We start from the raw sequence: 21,799 nt of genomic DNA, 5'->3' as shown, positions 1-21,799 counted from the left end.
AGCCCACTGGTTCCCAGTCTGAGCCACCCCCAAGGTCTGGGCCCCAGCTCCTGGGTGGTCTGTTCAGGGTTTCCCAGGCTCACACCTGGATGTTGTGTCGGGGTGGAGGGAGGACCCGGGTAGGGATGGTTAAGGACCTGAAGTCCCACTTCTGGAAGATGCTGGGTCCCCACGGGGGTACTCAGGGGCATCCCTGGAGACAAGGGTTGGCCTGTATCTCCCAGGATGGGGGATTCTGAAACTCAACAGAGCGTCCCCTTCCTGAGGAGGCCTGGTGTTGGGGGGAACCGTGGGGCATGGGGGTCTGGGTGGGAGTAGAGGGGCTGTGGGGGAGGCTCACATTTCAGGCGTGGCATACTCGGGTGCTCGCATCCTCATCCCGTCCTTCAGGCGGCTACAGAAGTCCTCGTCCATCTGCACCCCCGGGTAGGGGGACCCACCTGCAGCAGGGACGAGAGAGCACAGGGCGTGTTATGGCCTTGGGCACGTGCGGGCCAGTTCAGTGTCTGTCTCCTCCTCCGAGGTGATGGTTGGTGGCAAATTCCCAGGGATGGGAAGGGCCCTTGGCACACAGCACGGCCACAGAGCAGCTGGGTTGGCCCCATGGTGCTGGGTGTCTGATGACCCCTGCCTGGTTCCCAGGGCTGCTCCTGTCTGTCTGGTCAGGAGAAAGGCTGGTGTCTGAGGGCCCCCCACCCCCCCCAACCCGGAGAAGAAACTCTAGACAAATCCCATCCTTTAGAGACTCATTCGTTGGGATTTTAACTCCCTGCTGCTGCTAAGTCACTTCAGTCGTGTCCGACTCTGTGCGACCCCATAGACGGCAGCCCACCAGGCTCCCCCGTCCCTGGGATTCTCCAGGCAAGAACACTGGAGTGGGTTGCCATTTCCTTCTCCAGTGCGTGAAAGTGAAAAGTGAAAGTGAAGTCGCTCAGTCGTGTCTGACCCTCAGCGACCCCATGGACTGCAGCCTTCCAGGCTCCTCCGTCCATGGGATTTTCCAGGCAAGAGTACTGGAGTGGGGTGCCATTGCCTTCTCCATTTAACTCCCTACTTTCCTGTAAACCTCATACAGCATTGAGCAGGGGGAGGGGCAGTTGCTGTGATGGGTCTGGGGGAGGAGGGTTGGGAGCCGGGACTGGGCGGGCTGATGTGAAGGTTGAGGGGCTGCCCACGGGCCTGGAGGGCCAGAGGAACCGGGACTTTGCCCTTTTGCCAAATTTTCTGGCCAGGATCGCAGGGAACAACCCTTCTTGGAGGGATTTGTGGCTGGGGGTGAGCAGGCCTCCGTATCGGCCCCAGCCCAGACCTGGCAGCTAGTCTCTCTCAGCGTTTGTTTGTCTGTACCTTGGAGTGACCGCAGCTGGGAGGAAGCAGCTGGGTGCGTGCGGCGCTGGCGCTGTGTCCCCGCGGGGCCACTGCAGCCGCCAAGCCACTTTCAAAGATTGCAGGCAACAGGTGCCTGTCATCGAAAGCAGGGGAATGGTTTTCCCACATTACAGGAAGCCAGGGATGTTACTGGGTGACTTTTATTTGCTCTGAGAGGCAAGTTTTTGGCAAAGTCTAGAAAGACTCTTGGCTAGACCCGGCCGTTCGAGGGAGGCCTCGGAGCATCAGCTGTGCGTCTGCAGCCAGATGTGGGCGCCGGACGCATCTGGCAGCGCAGGCCTGGGACCAGGTTTTTAGTCACCGCAGTGCATGTTGGTGGAAGCTGAGTGCACCCGCACACAACCAACATTTCTGCCGTTCATCCTGTGTGAACCAGCTTCTGGGGCCAGCCATGCTGAACAGAGGCAGGGGGTGAGCTGAGCTTGTTGGGTCTTTCCTGGGAAATTCTGCAGGGTTTTGGGTGGAAGGATGCAGGGAGCAGAGAGGTGTGGGTATTAAAGATTCTGGGTGTTTGAGGAATTTAGGACAAGGGAAGGGAATTAGGAAGACAGAGAAGGGGTAGCCAGATTGGCTGGAGGTAAGTGGGACTGGAGATTGTATTCTAGTCAGACCTCTCTTGCAGCCCCCTGTGTGTTTTTTTTGTGGTCCAGGCACGTATGGGCACACCACTCTGAGCCCCCGCATGGGTTTTAGTGGCTGCTTCAGCCCAGGTGATTCCCTAGAGGAGGCGGACGCTCAGCTCTGGGCAGCTGTCCCCTCTCCTCCTGCCCCTAGACTCACCTAAGGAGAAGATCTCCCACAGCAGCACTCCGTAAGACCACACGTCGCTCTTGGTGCTATAGATCTTGTCAAAGATGGACTCGGGAGCCATCCACTTCAGAGGAAGTCGTGTCTGGAAAAGGGCGAAGGGAGGCCTTGAGCAGGAGGGCATGCAAACAAAGCACATTTGTCCCGAGCAGCCGGGGGTCACCTCCCAGATAACGCTTGGCCTTAAATCATTTCCCGGAGCAGAACGGTTTCCTAGGATGGAGAGTGCACATCAGCCTAAAGTGTGGCCCTGAAAGTGTGCTGTGTTCATCCCTATGACGGGCAGTAACTGTTTAGTAAGCCCTTCCTCTGTGCCCAGAGCACCCGACTCTGTAAGAAAGCCTCCTTCCTCAAACAGCCTGCACTCCACGTGGACCTGGGAAAGAGCCCTGCGAATTACGCAGTTGGCCAAAATGTTCCTTGGGGTTTTTCTGTAACATCTAATGGAAAAATCCAAACAGACTTTTTGACCAACCCGATAGAAGGTATCTGGGAAATCGATCATTTCCAGGAATTTTTCTTAACAAGGAGGAGTTTTGAAAGGCATTACGATATAAAACACAGGATTTTAAGTCATTGACTGGAGGTGTGGGCAAAGGTGTGGAAAAGAAGGAAGGTGATAGTGTTTAGGGCCCCGTGTGACTGGTTTTGAAATGGGAGTCCCAGTGGGTCCGGCCCTATGGCTTTATAGGGATGGAGATTGACAGGGACCCTGGGATGAGTCGGGGACAGAGAAAAATAGAGCGGGGAGGGCTGGGGAGAGGCTGAATGATGCACAGGAGAGAGCACAGACACCCACCCAGGTAGTTGCCATCTTTGTAAGTCAGGGCTCTCGAGGAAAGCCTGTTGTTGTTTTCCTTTTAAAGAAACTGGGGGGGACTCCCCCAGCGGGGTCCAGTGGTTAAGACTCCAGGTTTCCGATGCAGGGGATGTGTGTTCCATCCCTGGTCAGGGAACTAAGATCCTGCATGCCTGGAAGTGAGGTCAAAGAAAGAGAGAAAGAAGAGAGACAGGCGAGCGTGGTTCTCAGACTAGAATCCTGGGACTGGCTGAGTCCGCCACACCTGAAGAGTTGTTAGAGAGAGGCACCTTCTCAGGCCCCACTCAAGACTTTGGAATCAGTTTAACAAGCTCTCTGGATGACCTGTGTGCTCGCTCTGAGAGCCAGGAGCAGAGAGTAGTTGTCTGGACCCAGACCCAGACATAATGAAGCCTTCAGGGTAAAGGCCAGAGGGGAGAGGACACGGGAGGTCAGCTCTAAAAGTGGAAATAACACTTATCGCCAGAGACGGGAAGGAGGAGAGGCCAGTGTGAGCCAGCAGAGATGCTGGGCAGGAGGGCGGACCCGAAGGGGACGTGATTTCCTCCCCAGTGAGGTCATGTGGACGGCCACCCCCACCCTTTCCTGAGACGTGTACACCTGCCGAATCCATCACCCAGCTTTATCTGAGGGGAAGAGTCCAGGCTGTTCTCCCAGCTGCCTGGGGAACTCCCTCCGGGGGGGCAGAGGAGGGGCTGACATGGGCTCGGCAGGGCTACTGACCAGCGGTCAAGGGTCCAAGGGACAGGAGCTGGGCTGGGGCCAAGGGAAGGACCGGAGGAGGAGAGCAGGGCCTCTCTGGGCCCTGTGCGAGGACCCTCGGGTCCAGAGGCCGTGGGCCAGCCTGTCTGCACAGTCTGTTGTTTGGGGACCTCTGCCGAGGAAATGTAAATATTTACCAAGGGCTTTGGTCTATGGTTTAGGAATGATAGGGCCCCAATGAGTCAAACAAACATCAAACTTTGGACTTACATCTCCTTTTCTCACATAGTCGGGGTTCTTATAAATATCCCGGGCAAGGCCAAAGTCACAAATCTTCACCACGTTGTTCTCAGACAAAAGTATGTTTCGTGCGGCCAGGTCCCGATGAATGCACTAGAGTAAAAACAGTGTCATTATCGATGCTGTCTTAATCTCATCCAGGAATTTCCTGAGCCTTCTCGCTGTTCTTAACTCGGGGACTCATGTCACATGCTTCCTTTACACGAAGGGACCAACTCTCTGTGCACATGGCGTCGCCCCAAACATGAAGCATTTCTCTCTACAAATTCAGACCCCTTGGAGGCCCCCAAGTCAAGGAGTGCCCCGAATCCTCTCTGCCCCGGTGCTGCAGGATGGCATCATGTAAACAGAGCTGGCCGTCCATTCTCCCAGGGAGCTCAACTTGCCCATAGCCTTTTATCCTGAGCTGCTGAGACCAGATCACCACCCAGCTGGAGTGTCCTAGGAGGACTCCCCTGGGATGAGCTAACAGATGTGGAGTCGTGTACTCTGAGATTCTGACCAGTTCTGGAGGCATGCTAGGGGAAAACATGGAGCATGGATGCTGGGATCATCTAGTCTGAAACCCAGCAAGCTCTTCCCCTAGAATTAAGATCTACCCACTGGTACCCTACCCACAAGGCTTCCCTGGTGGCTCAGACAGTAAAGAATCCACCTGCCATGCAGGAGTCCTGGGTCAGGAAGATCCCCTGGAGAAGGGAATGGCAACCCACTCCAGTGTTCTTGCCTGGAGAATCCCATGGACAGAGGAGTCTGGTGGGTTACAGTCCATAGAGGTTGCAAAGAGTAGGACATGACTTAGCACTAACACTTTCACTGGTACCCAAGAGTCATTTCTCAAACCTCCTCACTCACATCAGGACAGACTAAGGAGTGTGTTGTGAAGTTCACTCTACGTTTAAGGACCTGTTGTTATTTAGTTACTAAGTTGTATCTCACTCTTTTGTGACCCTACGGATGGTAGCCTGGCAGGCTCCTCTGTCCAGGATTTTCCAGGCACAGATGCTGGAGTGGCTTGCCATTTTTTCCTTCAGGGGATCTTCTGACCCAGGAATTGAACCCACGTCTTCTTGAGTGGCAGGCGGATTCTTTACCAATGAGCCACCAGGGAAGCCCATTTAAGGGCCTACATACTAGCAAATATGAGGAAAAGTGAACTTATAGCAAAGGTTTGTGCTTGCCCGTGTGTATATCCACACATCCAGGCCGAGCAAAGAAGCAAAACAGTGAAGAGTGAGAGCTGACCTTTCTGGAGGACAAAAACTCCATGCCTCTGGCCACTTGAAAACTGTAAGAAATCAGATCTTCCATAGTGATGGGCTGCTTGTAGAAGTCGTCAAAATCTGGAAAGTATTAAAACCGAAGCTGTTTGTAAAGGCTCTTGTCAGGCCACCAAATCCCAGTTTATTGGAACAGCATTAGCAAAACATAAAACAAACCAACAAACAGATCAGAGTTCATCTTTGAGAGCATTTCAGTCTTCACATGAATATCCAACATTTTTCCAGGCCTCTAGCCCGGTTTGCCCAAGTGTTGGGGGGGTGGGGACAGGGGGCAGGAGGATGATCCATTAAGACAGAAAGGCCTGGGGGGAAGACAGTTGTACAGTTCCCTGTCAAAATTAGTAACTCTGGAAATAATCTAAATTCAAATCTTATCTCCCCAGGACATTAGCCTTTGAGTCTCTCACGGATGTTTATTAGGGTGATAAATAAGAAAAAAATTTCAGAGATGCACAGTGTGTTGTAAAAATATCTCAGACTGGAGGACAGGAAGGAATTAATACCTACCCTCCTCTTCCTCAACATCACTGAGACTTTTATCTTCCTGAAACCCGGAGCTCGCGAAGCTCTCGCTGCTGGTAACGCTGTCTAGTCTTTGTTTCTCGCCCTGCTCCAGGTCTGGCTCCATTTTTTCTTTCTTAGGCTCCACGTGTAAGGCTGCATCCTTTTAAGAGACCAAGGAAGACAGTGATGAAAGGGACGGAACAGCAGAAGGGCGACTGGGCCCTCAGGCCAGCAATTGCCTGTGTTGGGAGGATGTCCTCTGAGAGGAGGGCTAGTAAACTAGTAGCCCGGCTGCCCCCTGGGGATGGGAAGTCTTCCACTCTTGCCTGGGCTTCTGGGTAGCATCTCAGGTGGGATAAAGGAATATTCACAGCAGCTGCTGTTTACTGAGCACTTACTCTGCGAGGCAGCACACTGAGGGTCTTAGGTACACTTTCTCATTTAATCTTTCCAACAGTTTTACAAAGTAGCTCTTACAATACATGAAGGAATACATTCAGAGAAGTCAAATAATCAAAGTCACATGCGGCTGATAGATGGCAAAGCTTGAACCCAGGTCTGGCCAACTCCATTCTGTGCCCGTAAGCACTTTTCCATCCCGTGCGCCATCTTGGGAAAGATACGGAATGATGGAAAAGGGTTCCCAGTCAACCCGAGACCACGCTTTATAATCCCCAGTGGGAGTAATAAGAGAAGGCTGCAGTTACCAATGTGTCTGGTTTCCTTGGAGAAGGAGGGAACGTGACCATTTCTTCTTCTCCCCTCCATTCAAAGATGTAGCCTGATCCTAACAAAGGCAGAAAATGCCTTTCATTCTGAACTGGGCATCTGAGCCCTGGAGTGTATCCAACTGTTTCATTAAGTGTGTGATCTTGAGCAGCGAACCACCTTGCTTTTCTGGGACTTCCTTTTCCACATCTGAAAAGCTCTATCATCTTATGTATGGACTCACAGGAGTTGTTGGTTTTGGGTGGAACCAGAAAAGATGGGTATCATCTTGAGTAATTCATCTAATTGCTGTGACTCTAGAAACAGCACTCTCAGTGGCTTCGTGAGTCCACCGTGTACCTGGCTCAGGCAGGGGTGGCTGTAGGGGGACTGGGGTTCAAAGGCGTCCCCTGAACCACCTGGCTTTGTGGCCGGGCTGGCTCCCCATCCTTCCTTGGTTTTTCCTGGAAGCATCACTATGTGGGAGTGGTCCGTCCACTAGAGGGCGTAGTGGGAGCAAGCAGAGGACAGACACGTCAGCTTCAGCCCCCAAAACCTTGGAAGCGCAGAGGGTCTCTAGGCTCCTGCCCCTAGAAAGAGACCCTCTTGTGCCTGCCGCAGAAGGGAGTTAATCCTCAGAGTGAACCCCCGCTGCCATCCAGGTGACCTACCTGAGAGCAGGTAAAGAATGTTAACTCTGGTTACTGTCTGGCCCTGAGGCAGTTAGATTTGATTCTGCTCAGTTGGGGACTGAAATTTTATTTCCCACAAGATCCTTTCCAGGACAGAAGTGGGCAGGGGAAGGTGCTGGGGTGAAAAGTTCTTGACTCTTTGGCGAAGCTCCAGGGACCGTAACTCAGACTCCCCCACCCCACCCCTGCTTCCCCACTCCCGGTAAATGGTATATTTAGCTCTGCTCATTGGTAACTGTTTCTGGTAAATAAAGGTTGATTTACTGAACTTTTGGGACTCTGACAGAATCCATTGGATTTATTACAAATAATATTTAAAGATCCTAGTGAATTTATTTGGAAAATGAAATATCCCATTTCGATTCAGCCTTTCGGTTTTTCCTTCACCTTCTCTGTATATGTCTTTAGGTTCCAAATGTGAAATACAGCTGTGTGTTTTCCACGAAAACACTGAGCTCCACCAACAGGGAGGTGAATCATTAAATATAGCCTGAGAAGGAAGCAGGCTCTTCAAACAAAGGACGTACGAACGCAAACGTTCCATCCTGCCCAGGTCCCTGGGGTATTCTTGCTGGCTTAGTTCTTCCTGAAGCCAGCCCAGGATTTCAGGACTGAAGAGAAGTTGTACAACTCTCAGCCCAGGGTACCATTCTCCACTTTTTCTTATGTTTTTTTCCCCTCTTCTTACCCAGGACAGTGCATGGAAAAAGTATTGAAGGGACATTAGAAGAGCTGGGTTCTTTCTCCTTGACTTTATCTTTTGCCAAGTTCATGTCCTTAAGGCAATTGCTGGACTTTCTAGGCACGTCTGTGATGTGAGTGTGGACTAGCTGATCACAAAGATCCCTTTCGGCTTTAAGAGTCTTATCATGTTATTTTTCAGTTGCTAAGTCGTGCCCAACTCTTTGCAACTCCATGGACTGCAGCACGCCAGGCTTCCCTGTCCTTCAGTCTCCCAGACTTTGCTCAAACCCATGTCCATTGAGTCGGTGATGCCATCCAACCATCTCATCCTCTGTCGTCCCCTTCTCCTCCCGCCCTCAGTCTTTCCCAGCATCAGGGTCTTTTCCAATGAGTCAGTTCTTCCCATCAGATGGCCAAAGTATTGGAGCTTCAGTTTCAGCATCAGTCCTTCCAATGAATATTCAGGGTTGATTTCCTATAGGATTAACGATCTCCTTGCAGTCCGAGGGATTCTCAAGAGTCTTCTCCAGCACCACAATTCAAAAGTATCAATTCTTCAGCGCTCAGCCCTCTTTATGGTCCAACTCTCACATCTGTACATGACTACTGGAAAAACCATAGATTTGACTAGACGGACCTTTGTCAGCAAAGTGATGTCTTTGCCCTTTAATATGCCATCTGGGTTTGGGCTTCCCTGGTGGCTCAGACAGTAAAGAATCTGCCTTGCCATCATCTTTTAAGATACGAGAGACTAAGTGATTTGTGCATGTCTGGGTGTGTATGGAGGCGGGGGGAGGGGGAGAGAGAGAGATGGGGAGAGAGAAATTTATCAAGATGACTTGACATTTAGATAGATGGCTAGTAGATTTAATCTCTATCACTGCACACAGTGGATCAAATAGTCTCTGTGCTTGCCACAAAAAGAGTGTGATATATTAGCACAGAAAGAAAGAGGTTTTTTTTTTGCTTCCTTGTTGTCTCTCTGCTTTATGGGAGTGTCATTGCTTTACAATGTTAAATTAATTTCTGGAAAAAAAAAAACTTCTTTTAAAGGAAAAAGCAGAGACTGTGTTTTAAGCTTAGTCATTAACGGTGTTGACTGAGGAAAAGCACAACCTCAAAACTGTGAGTCAGGTTTATTCAGTGTCTTTCTGAGGACTGTGGTCTGGGAGTAGCCTTGCAGAGAGCTCTGAGGTGGTAGGGGAGGTCAGTTTACATGTGATTCTGGTCAAGACAGTGCGTGCAACCCAGAACATACACAGGTGGAAGGCTGCTGCTAGTCCCAGGGAACAGATACCTTAGTTAATGGTTTCAGGGCTTTTCTGACTAGGAGAGAGAAAAAAATACAGGTTCCTAAAAAATTTCTCCTGTGAAAATATGTGACTATCTGAAGGCCTGTTCTGCTAGTTTTCCCAGGGCACAGATTGCCTTATTTCTAATCTCCACCTGAACTCCTTTCAGAGTGTTTTAAAGGTCAGCAAAAGATCTTCTGGAGGAGGAAATGGCAACCCACTCCAGTTTTCTTGCCTGGAAAATTCCATGGACAGAGGAACCTGGTGGGCTACCATCCATGGAGATGCAAAGAGTCAGACACGACCGAGCAGCTGAGAACAAAGGTGAGCGAGTGACTGCAGTGGCTAATGACTCGGTCCTTGTAGAGCCAGATGGGAAGCTAGCAACATTTCTTTAGTTGGCAACGGAAAAATACATTTTCTTGTTTTATGCTATTATTTTTGTTGTTCAGTTGCTCTGGTTGTGTCCAGCTCTTTGCAACTGCATGGACTGCAGCACATCAGGCTTCCCTGTTCTTCACCATCTCCTGTAGTTTGCTCAAACTCATGTCCTTCGAGTCGGAGATGCCATGGTTATCTCATCTTCTGTCACCCCCTTCTCCTCTTGCCTTCAATCTTAAGCATCAGGGTCTTTTCCAATGAATCAGTTCTTCCCATCAGGTGGCCAGAGTATTGGAGCTTTAGCTTCAGCATCAGTCCTCCTCATGAATATTCAGGGTTGATTTCCTTTAGGATTGACTAGTTTGATCTCCTTGCAGACTAAGGGACTCTCAAGAGTCTTCTCCAACACCATAATTTGAAAGCATCAGTTCTTTGGTGCTCAGCCTTCTCTATGATCCAACTCTCACATCCGTACATGACTACTAGACATGACTATGCTGCTATAGCCTGAATGGAAACTCAATTCTTTGTTGAAAAATCCCCAACCCAGAAGTTCCTTACCTTGTTGAGAAAGAATAAGGCCCGTTTGCTCTTGAGATAGTTGGAGAGATTTCCATATTTGCAGTATTCAACAATCACCATTAGGGGCCCTGCAACCAAAGCGACACAAGCTCAGCCAGTCGTCTGCCAGCTTCGGTAGACCTGGAGGTCTCAAACCGGCTTGTTTTTCTGTTAGCAAGTTCTGGGGGAATCCCTGGGTTGGGAAGACCCCTTGGAGAAGGGAATGGCTACCCACTCCAGTACTCTTGCCTGGAGAATCCCATGGACAGAGGAGCCTGATGGGATACAGTTCATAGGGTCACGAAGGAGTCAGACAAGATTTGGTGACTAACATTTTCTGGGAGATGCTTAGGAGTGAGATTTCTTTTTCAATTGAACCTGAGAAAGAGTTTAAAAATACAAGAGTAGACATGGGGGAGGAGTATGGGGAAGAAGCAGAAAAAAAGAAGACTAGTAGAAGAGAGAGAACTTTGAGGAGGGGAGTTGGGGCAAGGTCAGGGCTCTGCCTGTGACTGGCACCACCCTCCCTGCCCCCAGCCTCGGGACATCAGCCCCTTCTCCCAGGTCCTGTCTGGCCTGACTTCTCTGCTCTCCCCCTCCCCTCCCCTCCCCAGGGGCGTCTGCATGGAGACTGCCTTGGGGCTTTCAAGATCGAAAGTGGGGATCAACCAATTTATAAAGGAAGAGAAGATAAATATTTGAGGCTCAGTAGGCCACACAACCCTGGAGAAGGGAATGGCAACCCACTCCAGTATCCTTGCCTGGAAAATCCCATGGACAGAGGAGCCTGGCGAGCTACAGTCCATGGGGTTGCCAAGAGTCGGACACGACTGGAGTGACTAAGCAGCAGGCCACACTTCTATTCAAGTCTGCCTCTGTAGCCTGAGAACGCCTTGGATGACACCCTTGAGTGACTGTGTTTCAACTTTACGAACGCAGGGATTTCAATTTCATAACATTATCCCATGTCACAAAATATACTTCTTTTGCCTGCCCCGCACCACCCCCCCCCTCCAATCCCCCAGCTATTTCAAACAGTCAAATGAAGCCCACAGGCTGACCAACCGTGGTTTGCCAACTTCTGGTCAAAAGAAGCAAGAGGGTTGGGAAGGGAGGAGACCCCAGAGCTGCACTGCGGGTCCCTGGATGCCCTGAAGTCTTCCCCCAGGCCCCTCGGTCCTCCCCACCACTCATCCAACCAGGCTCAAGGCCTTGGGGGAAGAACAGCATCAGGTTCTGGATCAAAGAAGACATGGTCCCAGAGGGGCTCCCGGCTGCGGGCCCTGCCCTGGGGGAGGTTGGAAAGGCCTGTGGGAGTCTCGGTCCTGACACAGCCCAGTCCCTGCACTTGGCCCGGGTGGGTGAGGCCTGTCTGAAGGCCATGGCTGGCCCCTCCTTCTCTTGGGATCCTGCCTGGAGCCATCCCTTCCCTTGGAGGAAGCTTCCGGAATGCCCACCTTCTGCGAGTTTACCTCGGCTCCCATCATGGGTGTCCTTCTGGGTCTGGTTCATCAGAACCAGACGGGTCTCAAAGGGAGTCCTTCTGTTCGGAACCTTTAAGGTAAGCATCCAGGGAAGGCATTTCCAGTATGGGAGCCCCTTCCATCCTGGGACAGACTGCTCCGGACCACAGCAGGCCGTCTTCCAGGGGGTGGAGGGAAGGGTAGAGGGACAGAGAAGCTGCCCTGGCGTGTGAACCCGGAGAAGAGCAGCCCCCCCTCCCACCTACCTCCTTGCTTGGTGCAGGCTCCCAGCAAGTTGACGACGTTCAGATGGTGGCCGATGTGGGTCAGGATCTTGAGCTCGGTCATCAGAGCCTTGTACTCGCTGGCCGTGGCCCCCTCTGTGTGAGGGGTAAGGGAGAGTTAGGACGACGGGACAGTGGGGCTCTCTCCTCGAGGGCGGCCCGCCTCCCCTCGGAGGTGAGCGGCGCTCAGCTCTCACTGCACCGACTTCCCCACGCTCTGCAGAAAGGCCGGTCTCCAGCCTGTTTTCACTCCTCCACCCTCTTGAGCCAGCATCCTCTGGGCTACAGTGAGGCTGGAGTGGTGTGGGGTCAGTTACTGGACATCGCTCTGGGTGGACCGGGTCCCGGAGGGTCAGGTGCTGACTTGGAGCTGGGCACCTGGTGGGAGCGCCCTGTGGGAGCGCCCTCCCAAGGCTTCTTTCTGTCAGAACCAGGCCCAGCTAGAAGCTTCCAAGCAGAGATGCGCCCACATCTCTTTTTCTCACTTTACCCACTTTGAGAATTACAAAGGAGAAGCACAGAGGGGCCTGCAAGGGCAGAGAGGCCCCTTCTGTAAACATCTCTGCTGTGTGTTATGTTTTCCCTGTAACCTCTTCCTCCCTGGATTCCTCAAGGTTATCTCAAGTCAGGAGGGTCCGTAAGCATCTGACTTCAGCTTCATTCTCAGAGATAAACAACGTCAGTCTAAGAATTAGCAGAGTCTAAGGCCTAGATTAACTTTGTCCTGTCTGTCTGTTCTTATTGCTTAACTTACAAAGCATAAAAAATTTCAAATTATGTTTAGAAGTTTAAAATAAGTCATATTGGCTTGCTTTAAAATATTTCAACAGTATGATGTTTATGAAGTAAAAAGTGAAAGTCATCCCATCCCAACCCAAGTTACCTTTTTTTTTAAAAAAAAAAACCCGGTTACCTTTTTAGAAGTAACCACTGTTAATCACTTGGAGTTTTAGACCTTTTCTATGCATTTATAAATATATGTAGCCAATCAAAAGTCTTTTTTGTTTGTTTACATAAATGGGATCATATATTAAAATATAAAAGCAAATTTGATGTATATAATTTGCTTTCCCCCCTTTTAAATGTGATGGACTTTTCTCATTCTTTTAAATTGATTAATGGCATTCCTGACATTTAGATGGTCTACAGTTGTGTTTTGTTTTTGCCGTTACAAATATTCTTTAATAAACAGCCTGTGATCTTTGTGCCCGTGTGCGTTTCTGTAGGACAGTCCTAGAAGTGAGTGGAAGGCTGTGCGTTTCACATTGTGGTGGATATTGGAATGGAATTTCATAAGCACAAGTCATTTTTTAATAATAACCAGATAAACACTAGAAGCCTCCCAGTGGAGTTGGGATTGGCTCAGAGTAGATGCTCAACAAATATTCGTTAGACAAATAAACAACATAATTACTCTTCTCATCTCAGACATGGGCTTAAGGCCCAGAAAGGTTAAAGGTTTTGCTCAAGGGCACTTTGAAAGAGCTTCTGAGTCATGGCCTTTGTTTGACCTTCTGCCTTTCCAGTGTCTCCTAGAAACAGATGGTCAACCAACTTAAACAATAAAGCTTGAATGAAAATAGTGTTTTAGTGATGTTATATAGTGGGTGATTTGGCAATCTCTCGCAGTCAAGGCTGCTGGCTTAAAAAAATGATAAGCCTTTATTAAGATATTATACACACTATTTTTGTATTGCATAGAACAGATTCTCTGGGCCTTTAAAGAAAATCTCAAGTCAGAATTTCCCCCTCAAATTCATGCTTCCACGCCCTGATGCCCCTTTGGCACAGAAGGAAAACCAGGTTCTTTGGCTCAGATTTTTCCATTTATAGGCAGGGCCATGGCTTTTATCTTGGGCCTATAATAGACAAGCATGGGCAGCTGATTTGCCGCTTCTAGCATCTTATTCCTCAGCTAGTTTTGTCTCCCTGTGTGTGATCATAAGCAGGGAGGCAAAACTAGCTAAGGAATAAGATGCTTTCAGATTTAGTGTCAGCTTATCTCAAGGCTGGATACCAGCTTGCCTCCAAAACACAGACCAGAATCATTTTCAGGATTTTGGAGCAATGGATCATTTCTAGAAGGCAGCCCTTCTGTAGCACTGAGGTGTGTGTGTGGTCAGGGGGATGAGCCTTGTACCCGAACTCTTACTTTTGCATGGCTGAGTTGTGTGGCCTTGCAGAGGCTACTTAACCTTTCTGGGTGTTGGTTCTTTTTCTGCAAACTGAGATAATAAAATCTACCTCACAGAAGCTCTAGAGAGAAAAATAAGAAAAGTGACAATTTCATGCAATTCAAGCTACCATATTAAAGTATATAAGGTTGGCCAGAAATTTCGTTTGGGTTTTTCCATAACCCAATACCTAGTCTGGTGCTTTCTCGCATAGAAGATGTGTTGATGCCTTTTCTCTTTAGACCCTGGGATTGGGGCTGTCCAGGGTAGGGTGCTGGAATGCAGGATGATCTCAGAAATGCCTGTGATCATCTGGGTAGTTCCCCTTGAACAAATCCTCCTGTTTCATGGATGCAAAAGTCCTTTCTCCTGGCTACCTTCAGGCTCTTTGTAGAGCTTTATCAGAGCCGTCACTCGACAGGCTTTTGAAGTGGAAAATATCACCACACGGGGCTTTCTGCAGTGACGGTGTCAGCGCTGGATGAAGGTGAAGGCTTTGCTGTTCCTGCCCCCCCACCCCCACCCCACTCCAGTGAGTGGGTCTCTCAGCTGGACTCTTTGCCAGCTACCTGCTTGGCTGAGCTCAGAGCTTCCTGTGCCTGAAAACCCCCTGGCAATGTGTCAGCAATGTTGGAAAGCTGAAAACTGCCCTGTGGGCTTTCAGTCCTGTTTCTTTCGGTTTGGGAACCTTAAAATGCATCGAAGTAACATGACCATTTCATCACGATGAAGAAGTGTTTACTTTAAAGCAGAGGTCCCCAACCTTTTTGGCACCAGGGGCCAGTTTTGTGGATAATTTTTCCATGGACTGGGGGCAAGGGGAGGAGATGGTTTCAGGATGATTCATGTGCATCACATTCATTATGCACTTTATTTGTGTTATTACTACATTGGCTCCACCTCAGATCATCAGACGGTAGATTCTGGAGGTTGGGGACCCCTGCAGTCGGGAGCTGTGTGTCTTGGAGATGTTTGGTTTATGAGATTTTCAGTGGTTTTCATTTTCACTCTGTCTTAGGGTGGTGGTCGTAAATCGCTTTGTCATTTGACCACCTCCCAGTGCTTCACAGAGTGATAGTATTGTCAACGTAGAAAGATAATTTGTTTATTTGTTTTTAAATCTCTAAAGAGGAAATGTTTTATGGACAGGACTTGATCCTATAAAATAGCTTGACGTTCTGATCAACTCAATTGTTCTAGCTTCATTGTCTTTATGGTGAGCTCAAGCCCCAGCTGAGCCTTTGAGATTAGACATACAGCCAAGTTTCCATTGTAATGTCATAGGGGACTGCTCCAAAAATTCATACCTGTGGTTACTGTGAGCTTAGGTCCCTGGTAGCCTAGAAGAGTTTGAGACGTGGTAGGAAAAACGTCTTTGACGGAAATCATTTTCCCATGGATACTGCTGGACTGTTTCACTTACAAGGTTTATTTTGAGCTCTTGGTGGCCTCATGGAAAGCTCCAGAGGTCAAGGGTCTTCCAGCAGAAGAAAGTTATGTGGCCAGAGCAGACACGGCCTCTGTCTGCTGCTAGGCCACATTCCACGAGTACCAACACCCAGGGAACGTAATGGGGAAGTTGAAAGCCCAGTTAGAGCATCCATACCTTTCAGCATCTTTACAGCCACAGTCCGGCAGGTGGGTGATTTCTTGATGCCGAACGCCGATGCTTGCACCACTTTTCCGAAAGCCCCTCTTCCGAGTGACTTGCCTACGATGGAAAGAAGACGGTTTGTTTGCCAAGGCAGCAGTATCAGTTGAAGTCTTTTTCAGGAAGAAAGGGTCTTTTCCCTATGTGTGTATGTGTGGCATGTAGCTTTGAAGGGAATCTCCAGTGAACAGACCCCAAATGGGTTAGGGACACATTTATGTGGTAGCTTCCTTCCAACTCTTTACTGCACGGCCATGTGGCCCGTGCCCTGTACAGCAAGGCTAGGACCTTCCAGGACATTTGGGGGCAGCTGTATGGCCCGTTTTCTTTTACACAGTCCCTCTCCTGGGGGAGAGGCTACAGAATCTGCAGTTGGTTTTTTCCATTGTCTGATAACATCATTACCACAAAAATTCCCCTATGTTTAAACTAAACCCCTTTTCTTGCCACTTAAGCTTATTTCTTCTGACCCGTGTTTCAGCAAAGGGAACAAACCGACAAGGGTGGTTACTGCTGTTGGCTATAATGATGCGTCAGAGCTACCGAAAAATCACTTAAGGCATTTCTCAGACTTCCTTGCCAGGCAGAATATTTTTAATGTGTCTTTACATGATGATTACAAATCTTTGTGGTTCAAAACATGCGCCCCTCAACCCTGGGTAGCAATTAGTTTCACCACAGAGAGGTGGTTGCCAAGTGCAATAACAAAGTTTGAGGTTTCCTTCGTGGTTCCCGTGGTATGTTATGTTCTAATGACTGCTACCACATTTGTTTGTTTCCTTCACCCTTGAACGAAACCACTAGACTCAAAGGGGCAAGGACCATGCCTGAATCCTCCCAGAACTTGGTGCATGGGGCATCAGGGTCCCTGTGCATTAGTACAGAAGGGAGAGGTGCATTGGGGAGTTTGTGAGATGCTCAAACCAAGTCTCTTACAGTCCTAAGTTAACTGGAGGGGCCCGTGGGATACACAGCTGAACAGTGCTCTGTGAGGAGGCATCTCCCCCCTTTTTCGATCAGTGCTTCCTTCTGCATCTCCAGGACACAGGTAGCTGACTCCAACCTGTCCAGTAGGAAACCAGTACCCCTCAGTCGTGGTATGGCAGAAGAAAGAGTGAGCCAAAGAAGTCCCCTTTTGTTCTTTGGGGGCAGAGCTGTGGAGTAGGGGAAGCCAACAAAATGCTTCTGATGAAAATTAAATCCTGGTTCTGTTCAGTTCAGTTCAGTTGCTCAGTCATGTCCGACTCTTTGCTACCCCATGGACTGCAGCATGCCAGGCCTTCCTGTCCATCACCAATTCCCAGAGTTTACTCAAACTCCTGTCCATCGAGTCAGTGATGCCATCCAATCATCTCATTCTCTGTCGTCCCCTTCTCCTCCTGCCTTCAATCTTTCCCAGCATCAGGGTCTTTTCAAATGAGTCAGCTCTTCACATCAGGTGGCCAAAGTATTGGAGTTTCAGCTTCAACATCAGTCCTTCCAATGAATATTCAGGACTGATCTCCTTTAGGATGGACTGGTTGGATCTCCTTGCAGTCCAAGGGACTCTCAAGAGTCTTCTCTAATACCACACTTCAAAAGCATCAATTCTTCTGTGCTCAGCCTTCTTTGTAGTCCAACTCTCACATCCATACATGACTACTGGAAAAACCATAGCCTTGACTAGATGGACCTTTGTTGGCAAAGTAATGTTTTTGGTAGTCAGTGTTAATTTAACACAGCACCTCTGGCCCCACTTCTTTCTCGGTCTGTTCTGATAATGTGTTTTCAGTGAGCTAACTTTCCTCTCTCCCTCCCTTCCTTCCCAAAGGACACAGTTTGTTATTTGTTAAGATTCCTGGAAAGTTTGTTATGAAGCTCTCCTTGTCCTCATCCCACTGGAACCTTTATACTTGCATGCACAACTCCTCTGTATCAAAGTGTCCTCACCTGCCTCAACTTAGAGTCTTCCACTGCCCACCCCCCAGCATCCAGTAAGGACGTGGGAAGAGCTCTGTCACATGTCATCAGAGGCGTCTCCCTGCCTGGGTCTCATGGGGACGCTGGTAAGATGACACGCCTCCCTGGGTCAGAGGGGTACCTGTCGTGCTGACAGAGATCCTCCTCCCAAGGCATGCTCGTGGGCCAGGATACAGTCTCTGCTTCCTTCTTCAGATCAAAGTGTCCAATAAATAGCGAAATCAGGGCTTCTCTCTTACATACAAGAGTGTCAAGTGGACCCTGAAATGGCATACGGGAAGCACGCTGGCAGATGCCTTCCCCAAATTTGTAAAAATTGGTGTTTTCTGATTAGAGGCTTAATCCTTGCTTTCATAGAGTAAAAGAACACCTTTTATTCTGCATCACCTTCTATTGTCTCCTGTGAAAATTGTCCTGAGCCTGAAACAGGTAAAGAGCATCTCTGTCTTGGGTGCCTGTCCACAGACTCCTGTTTGTCTGGGGCAGGCCGCGTCTTTTTCATCCCCACATCTCCAGCCCCCACACATTCCCTTCCTTGTCAGCACAAAACACTTCCCGTCTTCCAACGGGAAGGTGCCCTGTCGGACATGACGTCAACTTCTGTGGGTTGAGGACTTTGCCCTGACTGGTGAGAACGAGCCTGTTCTCACTTGACTTCCTTCAGATTTTTCATTTATTCTCTTGGAAGCTGACTGTTGCCTCGTAAAACAGCCTGAAGCTCTTACAGGCTCTTTAATCGTCTGATACATTGCAGTCTTCTGGCGGACCCACAATTCCAGTGTCAGGGGAGCCCTGCCACGCTGGACTTGACCTCGCTTTGTCCTTCTTTTCCCTTAATCCTCCTTGGTGCTACCTGGATGCCACTAGCTAGCTTGGAAAAGTGCTGGGTCATTGTTATGGAATGGAATACTACCGGGATCTCCTCTGAGAGGGACTGGTTAGGGTCCCTGGACATGGAGGGTGGTTGGGGAGAGCAGAGCAGCCTGGAGCTGAGCCCTTCTTGGCATCCAGGCTGGTTTTCCAGGAGGCAGAAGCAGCCCAGGCTCAAGCCACTCACCAGATTTCAGACATCCTGTGTGCTTTCCCATGGTAGGTAATTCTGACTTTATCTTCCAATGGGAAGATCCCCTGTTTGACATGATCTCAACTTCTGTGATAAATATACAGGAGTTGAATTTTCTCCCAGCCAGCTTTGGTGAGGAATCACTAATAAAACAAGTTTCTTTAGTTCTAGATTCCAGGAATTTCAGTGGTAGCAATACTCTGGACCCAACCCCAGCCCTGTGTGTCTCTCAGATGCTATCAATTCCAGCTTCTCTCACCAGGGCTGCGGGTTGTAACCCAGAGGGAAGACACAGCTGAAATCAGAAGCCATTTGGTCTGTGTGTTTCTCTATATTTGTAACCCATTATTACTCTCGCATCAAACCAACTTTTCCTCTTCATCCATCCAGACATCATTTTGGTTACTTTCACTTGTCAGACGTGACTTCAGATTGTTCTGTTATCTACTTGGCTTAAGAAACACATCTTGGCCCTCTCTGCTCCCATAGAAGTGGGGCGAGGCTTCCCCTGGCCCTTGGAGCCATACTCGGCACTGAAAGGCCAAGCTGGTTTGTCTGACACACTTACTCTCACCCGTCAGAGACACTCTCATGCCTATCAGCTGAATCATTGCATCTGGCAACTCTGGGAGGGAAGAGAACTATAAGATCTCTAGCAAGGAGCATCTTCTGAAATGGGCTTATCTAAACCCACAGAGCCCTGGGGGGAATTCTGGTTCACAGTCTACCTCGATGGGCCATCAAGGATCACAGTGGTCCTAGGCCAAGGGATGAAGGAATGGGACAGAAAGCTCTTGCATCCTGTACAGAAGCGTGTCTGCTTGTGACTAATACCTTTGGAAAGCAGTGTGGCCTGAGAATGGCTTACAGTTGTGGGGAAATTATCCCATGTTCCTGCCAAGGTCACTGGGGGCCGGCGGGGGGTGGGGGGGGTCCTGGGCCAGCTGCCATGTAATTTAGATTTACAGAAGGAACTCATCTGGTATACCACCTGCCCCAAACTACTCTAAATTTAGTTGACCCCGCCACTGTCCCCATCAGCAGCCATTGCTGGGTTTCGCCTGTCTTTCCAGCATTTTTTTTTACTGATTTCCAATTTTCTCCCCCAAGCCAAACAGCACACATTCTTGGGGCCAACAAAGTCTTCTTTCTCATATAGGGAGAAATAAAGGTGGAATCAAGCCCAGTTCAGTGCAGTTCAGTTCAGTTGCTCAGTCGTGTCCGACTCTTTGTGACCCCATGAATCGCAGCCCAAGAGAACAACGAGAAAATCCCTCTGTCCTCTCCCCTCCCCCCATACAGTCTGCGTGTCGGGGAGGGGCGGCTTTGCGACTGCATTTGTAACAAGAGCTCTGCACTGAGTAACAAGCGCTACTGGCTCCACGATCTCTCTCCCTAGTTCCAAATACTAATGATTCCTCAGAAGCCACTGTCTGAGTATCTAGAGTCTTGGCAGCTCCTGTTGTTCTGTAGCTCCTGGGCTGAAGAGTAATGTGCATTTTGACCTCTGAGCTGGAGGGACTTGGGGGCTGAGCTGGAGGGAAGGCACATTACCTGGTGTTGACAGCATCCCTGTTACCTAGGAAACAACAATCTTCCCTTTCTGTCAGTGGAGCATAAACATGAAAGAGAAAGGCTTTCTTCTCTGTGTTGGCCATTTCAGACACCCAGGGAAATTCAAAGTATGTAACTTATAGATTCGTGCAACGGGGCTTTTTGATCCACAGTTGTGCCAAGCACCAGCTTTTTCACCAAATACTCGGTTTCCCTGCACCTCCCCATTCTGAATTGTGTTCCAGGTCACCACTTTCTAATTTTTAAAACATTTTATTTATTTTTAATTGGAGAATAATCACTTTACAATGTTGTGTTGGTTTCTGCCATACATCAACATGAAGCAGCCATAGATGTACCCGTGTCCCCTCCTTCTTGAACCTCCCTCCGAGCCCCTACCCCATCCTGCTCCTCTAGGTTGTCACAGAGCACCAGGTTGAGCTCCCTGTGTCCTATGGTAAATTCCCACTAGTTGTCTATTTTATACATGGTCATATATGGATTTCTAGCTACTCTCAATTTGTCCCGCCCTTTCCTTCCCCTGCTGTGTCCACAAGTCTCTGTGTCTGCAACTCCATCGCTGCCCTGTGAACAGGCTCATCAGTACCATCTTTCTAGATTCCATACATATGTGTTAATACATGATATTTGGGTTTCCCTGACTCAGATGGCTAAGACTCTGCCCTCAGTGCAAGAGACACGGGTTTGCTCCCTGGGTTGGGAAGATCCCTTGGAGAAGGGAACGGCTATCCACTCCAGTATTCTTGCCTGGGAAATCCCATGGACAGAGGAGTCTGGCAGACTAAAGTCCATGGGATCGGGGCTTCCCAGGTAGGGCTAGGGGTAAAGAACCCAGCTGCCAATATAGGAGATGTAAAAGATGTGGTTTCATTCCCAGGTGAGGAAGATCCCCTGGAGGAGGACGTGGCAACCCACTCCAAAATTCTTGCCTGGAGAATCTCATGGACAGAGGAGCCTGGAGGGCTACAGTCCACAGGGTTGCAAAGAGTTGGACAAAACTGAAGTGACTTAGCATATATGATACTTGTTTTTCTCTTTTTGACTTACTTCACTCTGTGTAATAGGCTCTTGGTTCATCCACTTCACTAGAACTGACTCATTCATTCCTTTTAATGGCTCAGTAATATCCCATTGTATGTATGTACCACAACTTCTTTATCCATTCATCTGTCAATGGACCTCTAGGTTGCTCCCATGTCTTGGCTATTGTAAATAGTGCTGCAATGAACACTGGGGCACATGTTCACCATTTTATCATTCACAGAAGTTTTGTTATTTAACAGGGCCTATAAGACACTGCTGAAACTAATTGCTCCCTTCCCCTTCACTTTATCTGCTCTCATGTCTGTGTCCTCCCTTCGAGGGGATGGACTCAAGCACCTTTGCATCCCTACCACTGAGATGGGTGTCAGCTGCTTGGTGAAGATGCCTAATGACTGTTGAAAGAAGGGACAGGCGCTGCCTTGTCCCTTTGACTTGTCTCACCATTCCAGAGAATTCTTTATCT

At 49.2% G+C, this 21,799-nt stretch overlaps 1 protein-coding gene and 2 non-coding genes across 4 annotated transcripts in view; 1 reads left to right on the top strand and 2 right to left on the bottom strand.

The window, feature by feature from the left end:
* Positions 1-21,799, bottom strand: part of FLT1 (fms related receptor tyrosine kinase 1) — a 205,302-nt gene that overhangs the window by 18,503 nt on the left and 165,000 nt on the right. For both annotated transcript variants that reach the window (NM_001191132.4, XM_059891968.1), the window contains exons 18-25: positions 15,651-15,755; positions 11,853-11,966; positions 10,124-10,212; positions 5,809-5,965; positions 5,264-5,361; positions 3,989-4,111; positions 2,170-2,281; positions 341-440 (exon numbers count right to left, since the gene is read on the bottom strand). In NM_001191132.4, the coding sequence (NP_001178061.2) occupies positions 341-440; positions 2,170-2,281; positions 3,989-4,111; positions 5,264-5,361; positions 5,809-5,965; positions 10,124-10,212; positions 11,853-11,966; positions 15,651-15,755 (898 nt within the window). The remainder of the gene's footprint in view (positions 1-340; positions 441-2,169; positions 2,282-3,988; positions 4,112-5,263; positions 5,362-5,808; positions 5,966-10,123; positions 10,213-11,852; positions 11,967-15,650; positions 15,756-21,799) is intronic.
* Positions 13,771-13,848, top strand: MIR2300A (microRNA mir-2300a). Its single transcript, NR_031035.1, has one exon. It is a non-coding gene; the product is annotated as a microRNA mir-2300a (primary transcript).
* Positions 13,773-13,846, bottom strand: MIR2300B (microRNA mir-2300b). Its single transcript, NR_031038.1, has one exon. It is a non-coding gene; the product is annotated as a microRNA mir-2300b (primary transcript).

Source organism: Bos taurus, chromosome 12 (assembly GCF_002263795.3).
Source record: "Bos taurus isolate L1 Dominette 01449 registration number 42190680 breed Hereford chromosome 12, ARS-UCD2.0, whole genome shotgun sequence".
In the NCBI taxonomy this organism is placed as follows: Eukaryota; Metazoa; Chordata; class Mammalia; order Artiodactyla; family Bovidae; genus Bos; species Bos taurus.
Note: the sequence above shows the minus strand (reverse complement) of the source record. Positions and strands in the feature narration are given on the sequence as shown.